This window comes from Oncorhynchus gorbuscha, linkage group LG08 (genome assembly GCF_021184085.1).
Source record: "Oncorhynchus gorbuscha isolate QuinsamMale2020 ecotype Even-year linkage group LG08, OgorEven_v1.0, whole genome shotgun sequence".
Lineage (NCBI taxonomy): Eukaryota > Metazoa > Chordata > Actinopteri > Salmoniformes > Salmonidae > Oncorhynchus > Oncorhynchus gorbuscha.
The window spans coordinates 13,471,181-13,494,942 of record NC_060180.1 but is presented as its reverse complement, the minus strand read 5'-3'; the positions used below and the strand labels follow the sequence as shown (position 1 = coordinate 13,494,942).

Sequence of the window (23,762 nt, the reverse complement as noted above, 5' to 3'; positions counted from 1 at the left end):
GGGCATGTCATGACGAATGTTGTACCCGAGAACACTCAAGGCTGCAATTGCTGCCAAAGGTGCTTCAGCAAAGTACAGAGTAAAGGGCCTGAATGCTAATGTAAATGTGATATAAATACATTTGCTGAAATGTCTAAAAACTTGTTTTTGCTTGTCATTATGGTTTATTGTGTGTAAATTGATGATAGGAATAAACAATTTAATCAATTTTAGAATAAGGCTGTAACGTAACAAAATGTGAAAAAAGTCAAGGGGTCTGAATACTTTCCGTGCCAGCATGTACCTGGTGGCACTGCAGAAACATCAACACACCCCTGACCAAGATGTCACAAGTTCAAATTCCTTTCCATCATGTCCCTGTGCCCTGTAGTTTTTATGTTGGTGTTGTCATATAATCTGACTTTGCCCGCCCCCAATGTCATGCCTAGAGACCTTGTAGAGTAGCAGGGAATTCAGGTTGCTGGCAACCATGAGGTTGCATTAAAAATACAGTTAATATTGTAATTTAGAAGATTTCACTGTAATCAGATTACAGACATTTTACAGCAATTACCACCCTACCTCATCTGAAAAAATACAGTCAATTGTAGATCCTGTATTTTTTTCTGCAACACCAGTAGCCAGTAATGTACTGGGAACCTTTAGCAAAGTGCTGAAATGTATGGTCCCAATACGTGGCCGATCTCTATCATACCCACAAAGCACGAAAATGCAGGTCGTTGGCAACCAGGAGGTTGTAAGTTCAAATCCCAGGTGAAGTTGAATCCCAAGTGTCATTTTACAGCAATAGCATCTTAATAGAGATATAAAAATAGTAAATGATTGTATATTTTCTGTATATTTACTGCAACCAGTAGCCAATAATTTACAGAAACATTACAATTAGTGTTTAACAGTGAAGTAACCCATTAGAATTGCTTTATAAATCAGGAATCAGAAATTGTTTGTTTTATTGTTCTTAACAATTAATAGACACAGAAACTAGATAACTTCATAAAGCTTGCCAGCTGAAAGATTGGATTTTTTGGGGGCGAGGGAATAGTAACCATGATCGTTGGTTTCCAAGTAGCACAAGGATAAGGGATACATTTGCATCGAGGCTTAAAATAGCTTTGAGTAAATGTCTTGATTTAGTTTAGTTTATTGAAACATACCAAACCTGAATATACATGTAGATATTTCAATAAAATAAACAAACTACCTAAGAAGCAAAACACCTTCATATTTATGCATCCATGATAAATATTTATTTTCATTTCATTTCATTTCAACAGTATACAATTATTATATTTAATAGATAACATTACTTTAAAAACAGAAGATATGCCAACCTATTTTGTTTGTGTACATTACAGCTGTAAAACTGTTAAACGTGTCATCGTTCACTGGAACTTTACATTGAAGTATACAATACTTTCTAAAGGGTTTATAGGTAGTTTATTAATCAGTACCAATTAAACAGTTATTTGCTTGAAAAACATTATTTCACATAAAAGATTCCACCAATTAGTTATAACAATGTTTTACATAATGTGTTACCTTCATTAGTTTCATTGTATGATTATTCCTGACATTCACGCATTTGTCACATTGCTAGTTTCTTTCTTTGGTGCCACAAATGTAATCTTCAAATTTCATTACCCTGGTACTGGTGCATAAAGTGATATATTTTATAGACACTGCCAAAAAGAGAGAATGAGGAACTACCATCCTGACAGCAAGACCATGGCAAGAATGGGGAGAAAATAAATAAATAAGAGTGAAAGAGAGAGGGAGCTGGGGGCTGCATTTCCTGTGTTGTTAGGGACAGTGGATGTTGACGGGGTGGGGAAGTCACTGATCATCTCATTAAAAAAGGACATGAATCTGGAGGTTTTGGGAAAAATATGCATCTTGGTCGTTCGCAAATTGGTATCATTTCCATCCTTATTCATTGTTATCACTCCAGCCTGGAACCATGCCAACCCAGACTTACACATCAGGGGACCACCTACATCTCCCTGTATAGAAAACAAAGCAGAAATCAATAGAACTGGATATGAATGAGAATCACTTAAACAGAGAGAATACTTCTGACCTACACCAAACAGCAATGCCTAGCACTCTCCGCCATACATACAATTTTGAAGAAATAAAAATTAAAGCATCCAAGTGTAATTCTTTATGACTTTTTATAAGCATGTATGAGCCTTTATAATGCCTTATAACATGGACTATACAGTATGCAATGGTTCTCTATGCATTCAATTCACAACTCTCAAACTGACTGTTATTTTGTCCCGATCATTAAGATATGTTCATAAGACATTATAAAGAGATTGTACATGACAAGTCTTACTATGCATTATAACTGTATCATAATGCATTATAACTGGATGCTTTAAGTCAAGTAGCCCTTGCTGTAGCCCTTGTTACCTGTTCCAGGTTCATCGCTGCAGTGCAGATGTTCTCAGTGGAGAAGATGTTGCCACAGCTCATCACATTAGCCTGCTGCTCCCGTAGACCTGTCCCAGTGGTGCCGTTCATGAGGATAGTGATTCATTTAGTTGGGTTAAAAACATCAGCTAATATTAATTAAGTAAAATTACACGCATAGCCATATTGCAGTATATGTGTACATGCCTGTGGTAGAATAAACTAACAAGGAATGTACTGATAATAATGAAATGTCCTAATAATATGGTGAACAAAACTGAACTGTTTTCATCATCTCATTTTCCCTAAAGAAATGATGAATTACTGTGCATCCATTACTTGAACACTAAATGGCCTTCCAGCATCTTGCAAACAAACACAGTTTCTTACCCCTGCCTTTGTCCTGGTTTCCCCAGCCTGTCACCCAGCACGGAGTCCCAGGTGGGAAACTTCCATTATTGCTCAGGTCTACACATATAGGCTGAAGGCAGCTGCTGAAGTTCACAAAGTTTTCCAGCTGCAGCAGCGCAATGTTGGTCCCAGTTAGGTTGGTCAGAGTGATGTTCACAATGCCCAATGAAGCCTCAAAGACATCAGATCCTTTCTGCTTGCGCTCTCCCAGAAACACAGTCCACTCGTCGGGATTTAGATGTGAACTACAGGAACAGAAAACAGATATGGTCTTCGAAAAGCATTTAAAAATAGATTTTACAGGCCAATCTTTCTCCTCAATGTTGATTACAATGCATGTACACATATACTGCAATATGACTGGATTATGAGTAATTATGCTTGTTTAAAATGCATTATAAACTCAGCGGAAAAAAGAAACGTCCTCTCACCGTCAGCTGCGTTTATTTTCAGCGAACTTAACATGTGTAAATATTTGTATGAAGATAACAAGATTCAACAACTGAGACATAAACTGAAGAAGTTCTAAAGACATGTGACTAACATAAATGGAATAATGTGTCGCTGAACAAAGCAGGAGGTCAAAATCAAAAGTAACAGTCAGTATCTGGTGTGGCCACCAGCTGCATTAAGTACTGCAGTGCATCTCCTCCTCATGGACTGCACCAGATTTGCCAGTTCTTGCTGTGAGATGTTACCCCACTCTTCCAACAAGGCACCTGCCCCGGAGATTTCTGGGAGAATGACCCTAGTCCTCACCCTCCGATCCAATAGGTCCCAGCCATGCTCAATGGGATTGAGATCTGGGCTCTTCGCTGGCCATGGCAGAACACTGACATTCCTGTCTTGCAGGAAATCACGCACAGAATGAGCAGTATGTGGCTGGTGGCATTGTCATGCTGGAGGGTCATGTCAGGAAGAGCCTGCAGGAAGGGTACCACATGAGGGAGGAGGATGTCATCCCTGTAACGCACAGCGTTGAGAAAAGATGCAATGACAACAAGCTCAGTCCGATGATGCTGTGACACACCACCAAAGACCATGATAGACCCTCCACCTCCAAATCAATCCTGCTCCAGAGTACAGGCCTCGGTGTAACGTTCATTCCTTTGGCAATAAACGCAAACCCGACCATCACCCCTGGTGAGACAAAATCATGACTAGTTCGTGAAGAGCACTTTTTGCCAGTCCTGTCTGGTTCAGCGACCATGACGGACCTTCCACCTCCAAATTGATCCCGCTCTTGTAACGACGTTCGTCTGTTGAAGAAAGAGAGTCGGACCGAAATGCAGCGTGTTGGTTACTCATGACTTTAATGAAAGAAACGCGTACATGAAATAACTGATACTAAATACAAAAAAAAAACGGAACGTGAAACTATTACAGCCTATCTGGTGACCACAACACAGAGACAGGAACAATCACCCACGAAATACAAAGCGAAACTATGGCTCCCTAAATACGGTTCCCAATCAGAGACAATGAGGATCACCTGACTCTGATTGAGAATCGCCTCAGGCAGCCAAGCCTATACAACACCCCTAATTAGCCGCAATCCCAAATACTACAAACCCCAATACGAAAAACAACATACCATGTCACACCCTGGCCTACCCAAACATATAACAAAAACACAAAATACAATGACCAAGGCGTGACAGCTCCAGAGTACAGGCCTCGGTGGAACACTCATTCCTCCGACGATAAACGATAAACACAAATCTGACCTTCACACACCTGCTGAGACAAACTGCAGCATGTCAGAGAAGAGCACTTTTTGTCAGTCCTGTCTGGTCCAGCGACGATGGGTTTGTGCCCATAGGCGACGTTGTTGCCGGTGTCTGGTGAGGACCTGACTTACAACAGGCTTACAAGCCCTCAATCCAGCCTCTCTCAGCCTACTGTGGACAGTCTGAGCAGTGATGGAGGGATTGTGCATTCCTGATGTAACTCGGGCAGTTGTTGTTGCCATCCTGTACCTGTCCAGCAGGTGTGATGTTCAGATGCACTGATCCTGTGCAGGTGCTGTTACACGTGATCTGCCACTGCAAGGACAATCAGCTGTCCATCCTGTCTCCTTGTCGCGCTGTCTTAGGCGTCTCACAGTACAAACATTGCACTTTTTTGCCCTGGCCACATCTGCAGTCCTCATGCCTCCTTGCAGCATGCCTAAGGAATGTTCACACAGATGAGCAGGGACCCTGGGCATCTTTCTTTTGGTGTTTTTCAGAGACAGTAGCAAGGCCTCTTTAGTGTCCTAAGTTTTCATAACTGTGACCTTAATTGCCTACCATCTGTAAGCTGTTAGTGTATTAACGACCGTTCCACAGGTGCATGTTCATTAATTGTTTATGGTTCATTGAACAAGCATGGGAAACAGTGTTGTAAACCCTTTACAATGAAGATCTCTGAAGTTATTTGGATTTTTACAAATTATCTTTGAAAGACAGGGTCCTGTAAAAGGAACGTTTCTTTTTTTGTTGCTGAGTTTAGTTATGGGTTCATAGAAAGTGTTATCCAACTGTTCTCTTTAAAGCTCAGTGCAACATTAATTTACCCAGGGAAGCATTGGGCAGCACTAAGGACAAATTCCTCTGTAATAAGTGTGCCGCTGCAAATATGGATCCCATTTCTGTGTAGATTGACCATCCAGGGCCAAGTTCCCTCCGCAACATAATAACTGTTGCCCCCTAGACAGGGACTCATAGGAGCACGGCCACATACTCGCCCTGAAAGGGAAAGAAGAAAATTGTAAGTAATGATACAAAGTAGTGTCGTAGTCTTTCACAGCTCAGCAAATAAAAAATACAAATTAAGACACCACACTCTTATCACCTTTTTTTCTATCTAGAATCTAAAAGGGTTTATTGGCTGTCCCCATAGGAGAACCCTTTGAAGAAGCCTTTTTGGTTCCATGTAGAACTCTTTTGGTTCCAAGTAGAACACTTTTGGGTTCCATGTAGAACCCTTTCCACAGCAGGTTCTACCTGGAACCTTAAAGGGTTCTACCTGGAACCCAAAAGCGTTCTTCTATGGGGACAGCCGAATAACCCTTTTGGAACCTTTATCTAAGAGTGTCGCCACAGAGGTAGGAAACGTATGTGCAGCAGTGGTGGCTGTACTTCCAGTTGGGATCATGGTTGGTGGCAAGCCAGGACAGGTATAACTACTGTCAGCATCTAACCCACAGGAGGTAAACAGGACAAAGCCTAGCTTGTCGATGCTGAACCTAAAAGGAAAAACTCACCTTCTGCAGTTGAAATGACAGCGATATCTGATGCTTTGGTTGTTGTTGTTTTTGGTTGTTGTTTAGTTGGTACAGTTGTAGCAGGAGGTGGTAGGCCAGGACATGTGTAACTGCTGTCAGTATCTACCCCACTGGAGGTAAACTGGACAAAGCCTGGCTTGTCGGTAGTGATCTTGGAGTCGATCCAGGGCTGGTAGCGAGACACTCTAGTGTACACCCCAGGGCGATTGGGCCGAGCGCAGCCAAAACCCCAGCTCACAACCCCAGACTGGATCCAGACAGAGTTCTGTTTGGCCACCATTGGACCTCCAGAGTCACCCTGAAATGATGGAGCAAGGTAAGTCTTCCAATCCAGTAAACAACAATGAATAGTTTAGGAACAGAGCAATAATGAAATGGGTTAGCATGGACTCTACCTGACATGAGTCCTTGCCTCCTGTCAGTACACCAGCACAAAGCATGTTGTCTGTGACTGAGCCGACCCTATTCAGGCAGTTACACTGTCTATTACCCAGAACTGGAACCTCCACTTCCTGCAGAGCCTGAGGGGAGGGGAGGAATTCTGAGGTAGAGGATGAGAGACAGACTCGTTATGAACATTCCATTTTCATTGGAAAAATAATGTTTTTGGTCTGCAATGTACTGCTATTTCTCACAACACAATATGTCATTGACATCTCCATGCAAAGGTCTCCTCACTTCCTTCGTTGATTTTGCCCCAGCCAGTGACCCAGCTATCAGTTCCATTGTGGTAAACACTATCACTTGCTGCCAGACAGACGGGTCTGATATAGTTTGTGAAGTTGACTGGTGAGGTGAGTCTGAGCAGAGCAATGTCGTTGTCATTGGTGTCACTGTCGTAAACTGGATGTAAGACGATCTGAGCAACAGTTCTGGACACTTCGTTGGGGTTACTGCCCTCCTGGTTCTGTCGACCTAAGATGATGTTCCAATCATTTGGGCTTGAGCTTTGTTGGAACAGGAAGATTATATATATTTTTGCATCATATGAGAATTTGACAAAATATAATAATCCCATTAAACTAAAGTTGATTTTTCAGAAACGTATTTCAAGTAAGAGTTGCACTCAGCTGCATTACAGAGAGTTTGACATATTCCTTGAGCTACAACCTTTACGTCCTCTGTATCTCACGCTAACTCACCCAGAAAAGCAGTGGGCTGCAGACATCACCCACTCCTTGTTGATGAGGGACCCGCCACAAACATGGCCACCAAATTGGTGTATGCTAGCCTGCCAGGGCCAACTTCCTGCCGGGGCATCCTCACCCCCCACTATTTTGTTGTTGAATGAAGTGGTCCCACACACTTAAACAGAGATAAACAATGATGAGTGGAGTGGTGCCACATACTGCAACATAAGATATAATCAGAGCCTGAAATGAGTCACTAAGCCATAGAATACAATATGAAACCATGGGTAACACTTTACTTGACACCCAGCATCATAACCATGTCATAATATGTCATAACAGCTGACATAACCTGTCATAACCTGTTATAATATGGCCATAACACTGTCATGAAACATATATTTAGACCTGTTGTGAAATATTGCGTTATTTTATGGCTGATTATGACACCTACATAAGAGTGTAAAAAAAAAACTACCACACAAGGCAAAACAATCCATAACACCATAGCCTGTGTGTCAACAGTATGGTTATGTTATAGATATATATTTTTTAATTTACCATATTAAATTGTCATTGTAATTGCACACACACTGATATGCAGCTACCCCAATGCGCAGATTCCCCAAAAATATGGAAGAAGGTACTCTGGTCAGATGAGATTAAAATTGAGCTTTTTGGCCATCAATGAAAATGTCTGGCGCAAACCCAAAACCTCTCATCACCCCGAGAAGCCTATCCCCACAGTGAAGCACGTTGATGGCAGCATTATGCTGTGGGGATGTTTTTCATTGGCAGGGACTGGGAAACTGGTCAGAATTGAAGGAATGATGTATGGTGCTAAATACAGGGAAATTATTGAGGGAAACCTGTTTCAGTCTTCCAGAGATGTACGACTGGGACGGAGGTTCACCTTCCAGCATGACAATGTCCCTAAGCATACTGCTAAAGCAACACTCGAGTGGTTTAAGGGGAAACATTTACATTTCTTGGAATGGCCTAGTCAAAGCCCAGACCTCAATCCAATTGAGAATCTGTGGTCTGACTTAAAGATTGATGTACACCAGTGGATCCCATCGAATTTGAAGGAGCTAGAGCAGTTTTGCTTTGAAGAATGGCAAAAATCCCAGTGGCTAGAGACATACCCCAAGAGACTTGCAGCTGTAATTGCTGCAAAAGGTGGCTCTACAAAGTATTGACTTAGGGGGGTGAATAGTTATGCATGCTTAAGTTTTCTTTTTTTTTCTTCTTATAATTTCTTGTTTGTTTCACAACAAAAAATATTTTTTGCATTTTCAAAGTGGTAGGCATGGCGTGTAAATAAAATGATACAACCCCCTCAAAAAACTATTTTAATTCCATGTTGTAAGGCAACTGTCACGTTCTGACCTTTATTTCCTTTGTTTTGTATTTATTTAGTATGGTCAGGGCGTGAGTTGGGGTGGGCAGTCTATGTTTGTTTTTCTATGATTTGGGGATTTGTATGTTTCGGCCTAGTATGGTTCTCAATCAGAGGCAGGTGTCATTAGTTGTCTCTGATTGAGAATCATACTTAGGTAGCCTTGGTTTCACTGTTTGTTTATGGGTGTTTGTTTCCGTGTCTGTGTTTTTCACCACACGGTACTGTTTTGGGTTTCGTTCATTCCACGTTTATTGTTTTTTTGTATTCAGTTGTTCATGTGTTCTATTTCCTATTAAAAGAACCATGGACACTTACCACGCCGCATATTGGTCCTCCGATCCTTCTCACCTCTCCTCTTCGGAGAGGTGAGAAGCGACGACAGCAGCAGCAGCAGCAACAACAGCGGCCAGCATCACAGGACTCCTGGACATGGGAGGAGATATTGAACGGAGAGGGACCCTGGGCACAGGCTGGGGAATATCGCCGCCCCAAAGCAGAGCTGGAGGCAGCGAAAGCTGAGCGGCGGCGATATGAGGAGGCAGCATGGCAGCGCGACAGGTACGAGAGGCAGCCCCCAAAATATTTTTTGGCGGGGGCATACGAGTGTGGGGCTAAGCCAGATAGCAGACCTGAGCTCACTCCTCGTGCTTATTATAAGCAGCGCGTTACTGGTCAGGCACCGTGTTATGCAGTTAAGCGCACGGTGTCGCCAGTACGTGCCCATAGCCCGGTGTGCTATAGGGCAGCCCCCCGAAAGTGTCATGCGAGTGTGGGCATCGAGCCAGGGCGTATGGTGCCTTCTCAGCGTGTCTGGTCGCCGGTACGCAGTTTTGGTCCAGGGTATCCTACGCCGGCTCGGCGTACTGTGTCTCCGGGGCGCTGGGAGGGTGCAGTGCATCCTATGACTGCGCTCCGCTCGTGCCGTGCAAATGTGGGAGTGGAGCCTAAGGGAGAGGTGTGCGTAGTAGGCACTAGATCTCCCGTGCTTACCCACATCCCGGTTTAACCTGTGCCTGCACTCTGGAGGGTCTGGGCTAGAGTAGTGATCCAGCCTGGGGGAGTAGTGCCAAGGCTGCGCACCAGAGCTCCAGTGCTCCCCCACAGCCCGGTCCTTCAGGTGCCTCCTCCTAACACCAAGCCTCCTGGAGGTCTCCCCAGCCTGGTGGGTCCTGTGGCAGCCTAACGCACCAGGCTGTCTCTCTGTCTCCTCCCTACAGGTGTTCCTGCCTGTCAGGCGCTGCCGGAGTCTCCTGTCTGTCCGGCGCTGCCAGAGCTTCCGCCCCTCAGTCCTGAGGCGCCAGAGCTCCCCCATCCAGCGCTGCCAGAGCTTTCCTCCTCTGTCAGGATTTGGCCAAGGTTGTTCCGGTTTTTGGTCACTAGATGCCCCCATTGTGCCTTTTGACCTTGATCCCCATTATTATTTGCACCTGTGCCTCGTTTCCCCTGATTGTATTTAAACCCTTTGTTTTCCTCTGTTCTTTGCTCTGTGTTTGTATGTTAGCACCCAGCCCTAGTACTCTGAGAACTCTTGTTGATCCCGGTGGACTCTCTTGTGGAATTCTGTTTTTTTGTTCTTGTTTGTTTGTTTTTTGAGTATCTTTTGAGGCTTTTTGTGCTTTACCTTCCACCTTGTGGATTTACCTTTTTTGTCTTGGAGGATTACCTTTGTTCTTGTAGGATTCCTTTTGAGGTTGTGGAGTTACATGTTTTCCTGAAGAACTTCACTTTTTACTTCATTAAATACACCGTCTCAAGTACTGCTGTGTCTGACTCATCTTCTGGGTTCTGCCGACTATTCGTGGCTCAGTTGGTTAAGTGACTGTTTCTCACTCCGAAGACCCGGGATCGTAACCGGGTCCTGACATCCTCTCCAGCGCTGCCGGAGTCTCCAGTCTGCCCAGCGCCGCCTGAGCTACCCGTCTGCCCAGGGCCATCAGAGCCGCTAGTCTGCAAGGAGCCGCCAGAGCCGCCAGTCTGCAAGGAGCCGTCAGAGCCGCCAGTCTGCAAGGAGCCGCTAGAGCCACCAGTCTGCAAGGAGACGCCAGTGCCGCCAGTCTGCAAGGAGCCGCAGTGCCGCCAGTCAGTCAGGATCTGCCAGAGCCGCCAGTCAGCCAGGATCTGCCAGAGCCGCCATTCAGCCAGGATCTGCCAGAGCCACCATTCAGCCAGGATCTGCCAAAGCCGCCATTCAGCCAGGATCTGCCAGAGCCGCCATTCAGCCAGGATCTGCCAGAGCCGCCATTCAGCCAGGATCTGCCAGATCCGCCAGTCAGCCAGGATCTGCCAGAGTCGTCAGCCAGTACGGGGCTGCCCCTCTGTCCCGAGCTGCCCCTCTGCCCAGTGGGGTCATTTAGAAGGATCGCCATGGTTAGGAAGTCACGGAGGCGGACAATGAGGCGGACTAAGACTATGGTGAAGTGGGGTCCGCGCCAGAGCTGCCACCGCGGACAGACGCCCACCCAGACCCGCCCCTATAGGTTAAGGTTTTGCGGCCGGAGTCCGCACCTTTGCGGGGGGGGTACTGTCACGTTCTGACCTATATTTCCTTTGTATTGTATTTATTTAGTATGGTCAGGGCGTGTGTTGGGGTGGGCAGTCTATGTTTGTTTTTCTATGATTTGGGGATTTGTATGTTTCGGCCTAGTATGATTCTCAATCAGAGACAGGTGTCATTAGTTGTCTCTGATTGAGAATCATACTTAGGTAGCCTGGGTTTCACTGTTTGTTTGTGGGTGTTTGTTTCCGTGTCTGTGTTTTTCACCACACGGTACTGTTTTGGGTTTCGTTCATTCCACGTTTATTGTTTTTTGTATTCAGTTGTTCATGTGTACTAGTTCTTATTAAAAGAACCATGGACACTTACCACGCCGCATATTGGTCCTCCGATCCTTCTCGCCTCTCCTCTTCGGAAGAAGAGGAGGAAATCCCTTACAGCAACAAAATAGGAAAAATGCCAAGGGGGTGAATACTTTTGCAAGCCACTGTACGTGATAGGGCTATTTGACTTATATTATTATGATGGTCATAGCTCTTCTTGACAGTGTCATAAAGTGTATTTTCTTAGTCCAAGTAAAGTGACACAGGAGGGTCATAATGCTTCTTGAGAGTGTCATAAAGTGTATTTTCTACAAGTTGTAAAAATATGAGGGAAACAGATGACTGTAAACAATTTATTACAAAAACAACAAACGATTTAAGAAACAAACTTTCAAACGAAAGGAAACTTTTTGTCAGGGAAAAAACACATTTGAATACATATAGGTGTCATATCCAGCCATAAAATAACGAAATATACACTATATATACAAAAGTATGTGGACGTCCCCTTCAAATGAGTGGATTCGGCTATTTCAGCCACTCCCATTGCTGACAAGTGTATAAAATCGAGCACACAGCAACGCAATCTCCATAGACAAACATTGGCAGTAGAATAGCCCGTACTGAAGAGCTCAGTGACTTACATCGTGGCACCATCTTAGGATGCAACCTTTCCACTAAGTCAGTTCGTCAAATTTCTTCCCTGCTAGAACTGCCCAGTCAAGTGTAAGTGCTGTTATTGTGAATTGGAAACGTCTATTAGCAACAACGATTCAGCGCCAAAGTGGTAGGCCACACAAGCTCACAGAATGGGACCGCCAAGTGCTGAAGCACGTAGAGCATAAAAATCGTCTGTCCTCGGTTGCAACACTCACTACCGAGTTCCAAACTGTCTCTGGAAGCAACTTCAGCACAATAACTGTTCGTCTGGAGCTTCATGAAATGGGTTTTCATGGCCGATCAGTCGCACACAAGCCTAAGATCATAATATGCAATGCCAAGCGTCAGCTGGAGTAGTGTAAGGATTCCCGCCATTGGAGTCTGGAGCAGTGGAAATGCATTCTCTTGAATGATGAACCAAGCTTCATCATCTGGCAATCCAAAACCTGCCCCCATGCCTGCTTTGGATAAAAGCGTCTGCTAAATGGCATATATTATTATTATTATTATTAGTGCCAACTGTAAATGGTTCTGTGGTCTGGGAATGTTTTTTATGGTTCGGGCTCGGCCCCTTAGTTCCAGTAAAGGGAAATCGAAATGCTACCGCATACAATGACATTCTAGACAATTCTGTACTTCCAACTTTGTGGCAACAGTTTGGGGAAGGCCCTTTCCTGTTTCAGCATGACTATGCACCCATGCACAAAGCAAGGTACATACAGAAATGGTTTGTCGAGATCGGTGTGGAAGAACTTGACTGCACCGATCGCTGACGTCAACCCCATCGAACACCTTCGAGATGAATTGGAACGCAGACTGCGAGCCAGCCCTAATCGCCCAACATCAGTGCCGACCTTACTAATGCTCTTGTGGCTGAAAGGCCACAAGCAGCAATGTTCCAACATCTAGTGGAAGGCCTTCCCAGAAGATTGGAGGCTGTTATAGCAGCAAAGGGGGGACTGGCTCTATATTAATGCCCATGATTTTGGAATGAGATGTTCGACGAGCAGGTGTCCATATGCTTTTAGGAATGTCGTGTACGTCACAACAGGTGTGAATATATGGGCCATGACAGTGTTATGACCATATTATGACAGGTTATGACAAGTTATGTCAGCTGTTATGACATATTATGGCATGGTTATGATCGTGTCATAAAGTGTTATGACACTGGGTGTCATGTAAAGTGTTACCAAAACCTGATTGTTCACACAGTGTGGAAATTAACCTTTGGCTTCACAGTAACATGATACACAGTATACATGATACATAAAATAATCAGACATTAAAACATTAGCAGCACATCATTAAGATCATGACAGCTGTCAAAATGTGCATGCAGGTATGTGGACTGATTGCATTTTGTCAATAACGAAGAATATCTCAAAGGTTGACATTTATGGTATGTTCTAATCGATCATGCTCTTTAAATTAAAGAAAAAGCAAAAAGAAATGGCAGCAATGGGAGTGATGACCATGAATTTCTGTACACGTCTGGAGAATAAAATGTAGATCATGTTCTTACCTTCAAGTTGACAATATGATTCTGAGAAAGAGAGGAAGTAATTGAGTTAATTCATTGTCCGATTGTCTCTATTAAACATGTTTGCTTTTGTGAAAATGCAGCTTGTGTATAACCATAATTGTTGAACATGTCACACCTCATTGCATGCTAGCTTGCATCAGCTGCACCTTTTCTTCAGTAGTGGATCAAACAAATAAAGCTAAAACATTAAATTCATGTTTTCATGAAACTGAAAAGTCTCTGAAATGGAATGCTGTTGTAATATGAGTTGGATTAGAGTGTTTTATTTAAAATTTTATTTAGGGGGCAGTTTAGCTTTAATATTGCAGATAGACTGTGGCTTCCATCAATGTAACTGTCTGCATAATTTACAATCCCCCATATATAAAAAAATATATATATTCCTTTATTATTTTCTCCTAACCCTAACATCCTTCCCCTAATTGGATTAAACGAATGCACAAGAACAATTAAGCTTCTACTTTCAGTTTATACATACTATATACATTTTATGGACACAGTATATTTTACAATCGTTTTTAGTCCCAGCCTTCAGCTCCCCTCAACCCCTCCCATCTATCTCTGAAGACCGTGCAATTTCTATTTGCCATACATTTTGGTTTTTCAACTCATAAAACTGAAAAGACTCTGAAATGGAATGATGTTGCATTATGAGTTGGATTATAGTGTTTGTAAGGTATTTTATACATGTTTATTTTACAAGTATCTAAGTATATTTTCTTAAGAATGTGAGTAGTTAAATGTCGCAATATGTAACTTTTTGTGTGATCCGACCAGTGGCGAATTTAGCATGTCAATCTTGGTGGGGCAAACCATTTTTTTTATAGATGCAGGCCAGCGAAGCCACTACACATCTCTAAACTGTACATTAAATGCACTTTAATGGTGTCAAACGCTGCCCACAAACTCTTAGGGTCTACATAAAGCTGTCCCGAGAGTGGCGCTTATGGCTGACTTGCTTAAAATGGTTTCTACTGACTCCTTGTGGATTTGTGTACAGTAACTAGATAATAACCACATTCTCCTTCAATAATAATGGATGTCGAACTTAATCACATTTATGTTCAGTAAATTCACAATATTTGTTCTTATGTAAATAATACATAGCTCGTAAGTATAAGCAAGTTCAAGCAAACGAGCTGCGATGAGGTAGGCCTACTGGTTCAGCACTTGGACAGCGACAGAAATTCAGAGAGATATTAGTTCAGATAAATTCAGCAAGATGTTGAGGCCTTAACTTTACGCTTTTTTAAGTCTCCACGGAGAGAGAAAGAGAGAGAGAGAGAGAGAGACCCAGACTCAGAGGTTAGACTGCCATTTGAAGTATTTTATTAGGCCTATGTGATGTAAAAAGGTAGGAGAATACAATCACAAGGATCCACTTTTATAAACAATATACAGAAGCACTGACAGAGCATTGCACAAACAAAACAACCGCAATATGAACTGGAATTACATGGGTCTATTACTGAACTGTTTGTTGAACCAAAGTATTTCAATTGAAAGAGACCGTCACTGGCAAACATGGTAACGAGAAGGGGATACTATAATATAATGTTGTTGGGTCTGTAACTTACCACCCTCCTTATGGAGAAAAGCACCTGAGCTAATTATAACACACAAAGTAAGAAAAACAATTAATTGCATCATTCTAACATTGCCTAAAATAATTAATAAGATACTAATGACATATACCTATATAAGCAATATAACAATGCAGATGTACAAACTATGGCATATAAACTCAGCAAAAGAAATAAACGTCCTCTCACTGTCAACTGCATTTATTTTCAGCAAACTTAACATGTGCAAATATTAGTGTGAATATCACAAGATAGATTCAACAACTGAGACATAAACTGAACAAGTTCCACAGACATATGACTAACAGAAATGGAAGAATGTGTTCCAGAACAAAGGGGGGGGTCAAAATCAAAAGTAACAGTCAGTATCTGGTGTGGCCACCAGCTCTATTAAGTACTGCAGTGCATCTCCTCCTCATGGACTGCACCAGATTTGCTCGTTCTTGCTGTGAGATGTTACCCCACTCTTACACCAAGGCACATGCAAGTTCCCGGACAATTCTGGGGGGGAATGGCCCTAGCCCTCACCCTCCGATCCAACAGGTCCCAGACGTGCTCAATGGGATTGAGATCCGGGCTCTTCACTGGCCATGGCAGAACTCTGACATTCCTGTCTTGCAGGGAATCACGCACAGAACGAGCAATATGGCTGATGGCCTTGTCATGCTGGAGAGTCATGTCAGGATGAGCCTGCAGGAAGGGTACCACATGAGTGAGGAGGATGTCATCCCTGTAACGCACAGCGTTGAGATTGCCTGCAATGACAACAGGCTCAGTCCGATGATGCTGTGACACACTGCCCCAGACCATGACGGACCCTCCACCTCCAAATTGATCCCGCTCCAGAGTACAGGCCTCGGTGGAAAACTCATTCCTCCGACGATAAACGATAAACACGAATCTGACCTTCACACCTGCTGAGACAAACTGCAGCATGTCAGAGAAGAGCACTTTTTGTCAGTCCTGTCTGGTCCAGCGACGATGGGTTTGTGCCCATAGGCGATGTTGTTGCCGGTGATGTTTGGTGAGGATCTGCCTCACAACAGGCCCACAAGCCCTCAGTACAGCCTCTCTCAGTCTATTGCGGACAGTCTGAGCACTGATGGAGGGATTGTGCATTCCTGGTGTAACTCTGGCATTTGTTGTTACCATCCTGTACCTGTCCCGTAGGTGTGATGTTCGGATGTACCGATCCTGTGCAGGTGCTATTACACGTGATCTGCCACTGCGAGGATGAACAGCTGTCCGTCCTGTCTCCTTGTAGCGCTGTCTTAGGCGTCTCACAGTAGGGACATTGCAATTTATTGCCCTGGCCACATCTGCAGTCCCCATGCCTCCTTGCAGCATGCCTAAGGAACGTTCACACAGATGAGCAGAGACCCTGGGCATCTTTCTTTTGGTGTTTTTCAGAGTCAGTAGAAAGGCCTTTTTAGTGTCCTAAGTTTTCATAACTGTGACCTTAATTGCCCACCATCTATAAGCTGTTAGTGTCTTAAAGACCGTTCCACAGATTCATGTTCGTTAATTGTTTATGGTTCATTGAACAAGCATGAACAAGCCAATGAAAGCTCTTACAATTTTCGACGATGACATTTCGCTAAAACAGACTATAGGCTACATGTGCACTACCAAGTCAGAACAGTATATGCCTATTCGTTCAGCACTTTTGAAATGGACAGCGACATAATTCAGACTATGGGCTGTTCTTACAGTATTCTCCCTGTACACCAAATCCGAACGGTAGGCCAAATTAACAGAGGCACATAAGCAGACAATGAAAGCTCTGACAATAGGGGCACATAAGCAGACAATGAAAGCTGTTACAATATTCGATTATGACATTTTCTAAAACTGTCTATAGGCTAGAAGTGCTCAACCAAGTCGGAACAGTAGGCTAAATTAACGGGGGCACGTATGCAGACAATGAAAGCTGTTACAATATTCAAAGATTAGATTTCTCTAAAGGCTACACGTGCACCACCAAGTCAGAACACTAGGCTAAATTCGAAGGGGGGAAAGGGACCACATTGTTAGGGTGAGGCACATGGGCTACTAACTGCATACTACATAACATACACTTACTATTACTTTCTTAGCTACAGTATACACATCTCCCTGGCATATTACATCACTTATGCAGCAGCATACTAGACATAGTTATGGACTCAACATTGTTGTACTGTGCTCACTTGAACAGCAAGTTGGCACGGCGGTCCTTCTTGTGGGCAAACTTCTCAATGACTTTGTCATCAAAGTCTTGCATTCTCTGGATGAAGTCATGCTGGATTGAGAGCGTTGAACCTTTTTGGCCCATGGAGTTGCATGTGTTTTTTTATTCTTCTAAGGGGGGAAAGGTTTCTATTTGACTCGGCAGTTGTCATCGGAGTGGTGATGATGCATTTGAGAAGAGAGACTGTATCAGACAAGGCCTCCTGAATGTTGTTTTCATAGAGTGATTTCAATTAAGAAAGTGCTGTCTTTCCAGTGTGCAGCTGAGGATGTCGACAGACAGTGAACAGCTCCCTTTTCTATTCTCCTGTTTGCCCACAGGCCATAGCTTGGTAGCACACTGGAGTTCGGCGGTCAGAAAGGAATCCTTCAGTAGTGTTTGGACAGCACGTACATTACTACTCATCACCGCTGCCCTGTCATAGGTTTGTGCAGCCAACTTCTCCTTGACATTCAGTGGTGCTAGGACTTGTTTGATGGCCAACACCAGTTTTGTCCTTCACCTCTACAAAAACCTCTCACACACACTGTTGTCTGGTAACCATGTAGCACTATTACCATCTGTGATTTACAGGAGATGTACAGATGCAAAAGGAGTCTCAGATACCTCCTTAGCTATAGCTTCTCTGTACACTTCATAAACATACAATCCAAAAGTTTGTTATGGATTGTGCTTGACGTACCCTTAAAAATGGATTTTACGCATGGTCTCAAAAATACACCTGAAAACGTCTGGGTTCAAGGAGTCGGCCAACTTGTCATGGCCCCGCAGTGCTGTCTCACAATTGCCACACAATTGAATGCATGCTATAATTCGGGAAAGCACGTACCTATTCTCCTCCGTTTGTTGGTTGTGAAGGTCGATGGCTCGTCTGTATTTCTAGCTGAGCCACAACGTTTGATTTCTCCAGCAATCCCAGTTTAAAAGCGTTGTCTATATGTGATGCACAATTCTCATGTTTTCAGACACTTTCAGACAGATGTTTTAAACCCTTAAACCCAGACTTGAACCACACACCCTCTACTGAATAGCAGGCAGTGGAAGCAAAATAGTGATTTCTTTAGAATGCTTGCAGTTAGCCACTGCTTCCTTCCAAACCACTCATGGTTGAATTAGCAATTTCCGACTTGTTGTGTAATGTTTATGTCCAATGGCCCATGAGCACTGCGACGTTTAATCTCTAATTTCTCTTAATTTGACAAGGATATGACATTGATTGAAAAGGATTTGCCAGTAGATTGTCAAGTTGATTCATGATGATGACTGCTAGCTTGCAAGCTAAGATTTTGAAAGTATGATTTTGACACGATCAGTCCGATCAAAGCTACTGTAGATAGTGAGTTGAAGTCATTTTATCTGTGGCCAATGACCTTCACACTTCTTGGATGGGCACTTCAAATATAACTCTATGGCAGCTTCCAAGGGGCTTGAATTTTCGAGCTCTCTCCGTAGATTTTGTGGTGACGTAGTGTCCTCATGAGTGACAGAACGCTGAGCCAATCATGGCGCAACTAGAGAACATTACCGAACCCCACACTCTGCATTTCCACTGGCTGTCCCACCACAAGAGAAAGTATTGATCTAGGCTGAAACACCTGCATTTTGGAGCTACCTTAATCAAGAAATCGGCTTTATTAACTCAATATATATTTTTTTACATGGTTTGTAAACTGATATGTGACACGTATTAATGCCAAAATAACATGCAAAACCGGTCGTAATACATCATGTCAGTAAAGGATTTTCATCAACAATTGGCTTGTTTTGTTCTCACTATAGTAGCAAGCCATTCTATAGAAAAATCTATTTTTACGTGAACTATTTACTTTTGAGATGTATCTCTGGGAAGGATACTGCAACACTCAAAAAGGGCAATGAAAGATGCATGAAAAGTGTCATGACGCCTATGTATACACTGACTGTACAAAACAATAGGACACCTGCTCTTTCATTGACACTGACCAGGTAAATCCAGGTGAATGTTATGATCCCTTATTGATGTCACTTCTTAAATCCACTTCAATCAGTGTAGATGAAGGGGAGGCAAAAGGTTAAAGAAAGATTTGTAAGGTTCTTACTTTAGAATGACAGACATTCTGGATTTCAAACATTGTTAATGAAAAATGGTTTAAAACAACTTTTCAAAGTTGCAACATGCCAAATAGTGTCTCCATAGTGTCTCTATCATCTCTACTACCAGTACTGCACTAGTGGTTACTTAAATATATATATCCTCAGCACTCTTTACACAAAACCCCATAATGACAAAGTGAAAACAAGTTTTTAGAAAAAAAAATACAAATAAAAAACTGAAACACTTATTTACATAAGTATTCAGAACGTTTGCTATGAGACTCAAAATTGAGCTCAGGTGCATCCTGTTTCCACTGATCATCCTTGAGATGTTTCAACAATTTCATTGGATTCCACCTGTGGTAAATTCAATGGATTGGACATGATTTGGAAAGGCACACACCTGTCAATATATGGTCCCACAATTAACAATGGATGTCAGAGCAAAAATCAGGCCATGAAGTTGAAGGAATTGTCTGTAGAGACAAAAACAAAGGAACTAAGGTCAGAACGTGACACCTACAGTGAAGCATGGTGGTGACAGCATCATGCTGTGGAGATGTTTTTCAGCGACAGGGACTGGGAGACTAGTCAGGATTAAGGCAAAGATGAACGGAGCCAAGTACAGAGAGATCCTTGATGAAAACCTTCTCCAGAGCTCTCAGGACCTCAGACTGGGGCGAAAGTTCACTTTCCAACAGGACAACGACTCCAAGCACACAGCCAAGACAACACAGGAGTGGCTTTGAGACACGTCTCTGAATGTCCTTGAGTGGCCCAGCCAGAGCCCAGACAGAGCGAATATCTCTGGAGAGACTTGAAAATAGCTGTGCAGCAACGCTCCCCATCCAACCTGACAGAGCTTGAGAGGATCTACAGAGAAAAATGGGAGAAACTCCCCAAACACAGGTGTGCCAAGCTTGTAGCGTCATACCCAAGAAGACTCAAGGCTGTAGTCGGTGCCAAAGGTGCTTCAACAAAGTACTAAGTAAAGGGTCTGAATACTTATGTAAATGTGATATTTCAGTGTTTTATTTTTTATAAATTATCAAACATTTCTAAAATCCTGTTTTTGCTTTGTCATTATGGGGTATTGTGTAGATTGATGAGGGGTAAAAAAAAACCTGATTTAATCAATTTTAAAATATATATTTTTTATTTCGCTTTTATTTAACCAGGTAGGCCAGTTGAGAACAAGTTCTCATTTAAAACTGCGACCTGGCCAAGATAAAGCAAAGCAGTGCGAAACAAGCAACACAGAGTTACACAAGGGATAAACAAACGCACAGTCAATAACACAATAGAAAAATCTATATACAGTGTGTGCAAATGTAGAAAGATTAGGGAGGTAAGGCAATAAATACTGTAGGTCATAGTGGTGAAATAGTTACAATTTAGCAATTAACATTGGAGTGATAGTTGTGCAGAAGATGAATGTACATGTAGAGATACTGGTGTGCAAAGGAGCAAAAAAATAAAATAAATAAATAAGGGGATGAGGTAGTTGGGTGGGCTATTTACAGATGGGCTGTGTACAGGTGCAATGATCGGTAAGCTGCTCTGACAGCTGATGCTTAAAGTTAGTGAGGGAGATAAAAGACTCCAGCTTCAGAGATTATTGCAATTAATTCCAGTCAATGGCCACAGAGAACTGGAAGGAAAGGTGGCCAAAGGAGGAGTTGGCTTTGGGGTTGACCAGTTAAATATACCTGCTGGAGGGCATGCTACAGTGACCAGTATGGTGACCAGTGAGCTGAGATAAGGCGGGGCTTTACCTAGCAAAGACTTATAGATGACCCGGAGCCAGTGGGTTTGGCGACGAATATGAAGCGAGGGCCAGCCAACGAGAGCATACAGGTCGCAGTGGTGGGCAGTAAATGGGGCTTTCGTGACAAAACGGATGGCACTGTGATAGACTACATCCAATTTGCTGGGTAGAGTGTTGGAGGTTATTTTGAAAATGACATTGCCGAAATCGAGGATCGGCAGGAGAGTCAGTTTTACGAGGGTATGTTTGGCAGCATGAGTGAAGGATGCTTCGTTGCAAAATAGGAAGCCGATTCTAGATTTAATTTTCGATTAGAGATGCTTAATTTGAGTCTGGAAGGAGAGTTTACAGTCTCAAAAGACACCTAGGTATTTATAGTTGTCCACATATTCTAAGTCAGAACTGTCCAGAGTAGTGATGCTTGACAAGCAATGAGACAATAGTAAACTCGAGATGATTAGATGGCCATGTTGGTATGAAGGCCAGATTGTGAATTTAGCCATAGAATGAATTGCCTCTTGCTGATTATCCCTTTCTTAGTTCGTTTGTAAATTCACATCAGAATAACTGATGAATTTACGAACGTTCAACACCTGTCAAAAATGTTTGGTGTCAATAAACGTCGGCAAAAATGCTTAATTAAATTGTTGCCAGCTGCACAGTTCGTAAACAACACTCTGCATAACATGTAACCAGCCTAACTAGCATAACCATCTGATTTGATTTGACCAGCTCTATTAGGGTGCACTCTGGCACACCAAATTGAATTTACAAACACACCCCAATTCAATCTGAAACAAGTATTCAACAATGGCAACTATTCAAAATATTTGTGGACAACAACTCCCATGTATCTTGTCACTATATCCATAATCTTTGATAGTATGCAACATTTCTAAAAATCAAATATGGTTTAAATTCCAGGATGTATCACTAATTTCAGCTCTTCCTCTAGTAGAATTTAATTAATACTTTTCCACAATGCTTTAGAAGTGGGGGGCTGTGAGTGATAGGCCCTAGTTCTCTTCAAGTAACCAACAACAAAACTAGGTTAGTTCATTGGGAAGATTCCCAAAGATTCTGTGGTGGTGCTCAAATAGATTTTTTTATTTGATTTTTTACCCAAAGTGGATTTCTGTTTTCTCACTGAAAAGTGTTTATTGTTCTCGTCAGAGCTTTTCAACTAAATACTAAACCATATTTTGATTTATGAATGTGTCGTCTTGTTATTGATGTGATGTTATTCGGGCCTTTTGATTTTATCAGATTGTTTTAGTTTTGTAGGCATGCATTTAATTTATGGATCAAGCCTTAGCAGTCATTCTGATCGCGTTCCCAATGATCAGTGCTTTAGTTTGTAATGTTGCTGTCCAGTGGTTCTGAATTTGTGACTGAATTTGCACCAGACTGTCCACGTTTTTCTGTACAATAACATTTTGATTTGAACAGTTGAAAAATGTTGGTGTGTGTCCTAAGCTTTTTATATTTAGCCTATATATGTTACAGCGCTTTGGTTTAACTAATAAATATGTTGATATGGAACCAAATGATCTGTTTCAGTAGGCTTGTTGCTTAATAGTATGCAACGATGAGTAAATAGTATGTAGTTTAAGTATGTGGTACACTAGTATGTATATTTGGACAAGTCCGTAGACAATCCCACTCCTGCCACAGAAAAGTATAGTGGTCAATCTAATATGCTCAAAAAGACTTACCTTGAATTAGGAGACTTGCCACCGTCAATAAACATACCAATTTCTTCACAGACATTTCTTAAGTGTTATGTACAAAGCCCATGTTTTTGCTCTTTAAATATCCCTCATGCTATCCTTCATTGCCTACACCCCTCCCTTAGGACACTACACCCTCTTCTTTTGTTCTTCGAATCATTCAACTTTATTTCCTTGTTGGTCTACATTGGCTATCCTGAGGCCACTCATTAGACAGGTATGGCCAAACACTGATTAGCTGTGATATTAGTTTGTGCTTAGGTCATTCAGTAAGGCTAGAAAGGCTAAGAATAGTGTATTCATCTCCATAAATTAAACATTAACCCTACATTCTCAAACAAAGTGATAGTTTCTACCAAAACAAGGTTATTCATTTTGTAGAGGGAAACACTTTTTTTGCGTTGTGGAGAACCTTTTTATATCGGTTCTTTGAATAAGCCTTTGTGTATGGTTCTTCATTACACTGTTAAAGATTTCCCGGGTGGTTGCAGTGAAAAACTGTAAATATACAAAAGGTTCATGTATTTTTAGAACTGGATAAGGTATTATTGCTGGAAGGGACAGTATGCTGCTGTATTCTGATTACCTCTCGGTTGCAATCAAAGTGACTTTCCTACGCCACCGGGCCTGTGGTTATGATAGAGATTATTAAAAGCATATTTGGGGGCATGGTCTAAAATATGTTGTATTTGTGCCAATGTGTTTTGGTATTTGTCTTTGTTCTTTTGA

At 42.5% G+C, this 23,762-nt stretch overlaps 1 protein-coding gene across 1 annotated transcript; it reads right to left on the bottom strand.

Moving 5' to 3' along the window:
• Nucleotides 1-1,224: 1,224 nt before the first annotated feature.
• Nucleotides 1,225-23,171, bottom strand: LOC124041222 (transmembrane protease serine 9-like). The gene is made up of 10 exons (XM_046358564.1): nt 23,019-23,171; nt 13,629-13,649; nt 7,237-7,399; nt 6,773-7,041; nt 6,490-6,635; nt 6,074-6,392; nt 5,384-5,555; nt 2,806-3,071; nt 2,416-2,504; nt 1,225-2,000 (listed from the first exon to the last, which is right to left on the bottom strand). Exons 1-10 carry the CDS (start codon nt 23,071-23,073, stop codon nt 1,704-1,706), a joined length of 1,797 nt encoding a protein of 598 aa, XP_046214520.1. The 5' UTR covers nt 23,074-23,171; the 3' UTR covers nt 1,225-1,703.
• Nucleotides 23,172-23,762: the final 591 nt, after the last annotated feature.

Bases quoted from the DNA above. Each gene is read 5' to 3' on its own strand.
- LOC124041222 (XM_046358564.1), bottom strand. From the start codon at position 23,073: ATGTCTGTGAAGAAATTGGTATGTTTATTGACGGTGGCAAGTCTCCTA. The intron at 6,636-6,772 runs GTGAGGAGACCT...CCTCTACCTCAG, and splicing joins GGGCAAAATCAACGAAGGAA to AATTCCTCCCCTCCCCTCAG. The intron at 2,505-2,805 runs GTAAGAAACTGT...CCACTGGGACAG, and splicing joins AAACCAGGACAAAGGCAGGG to GTCTACGGGAGCAGCAGGCT.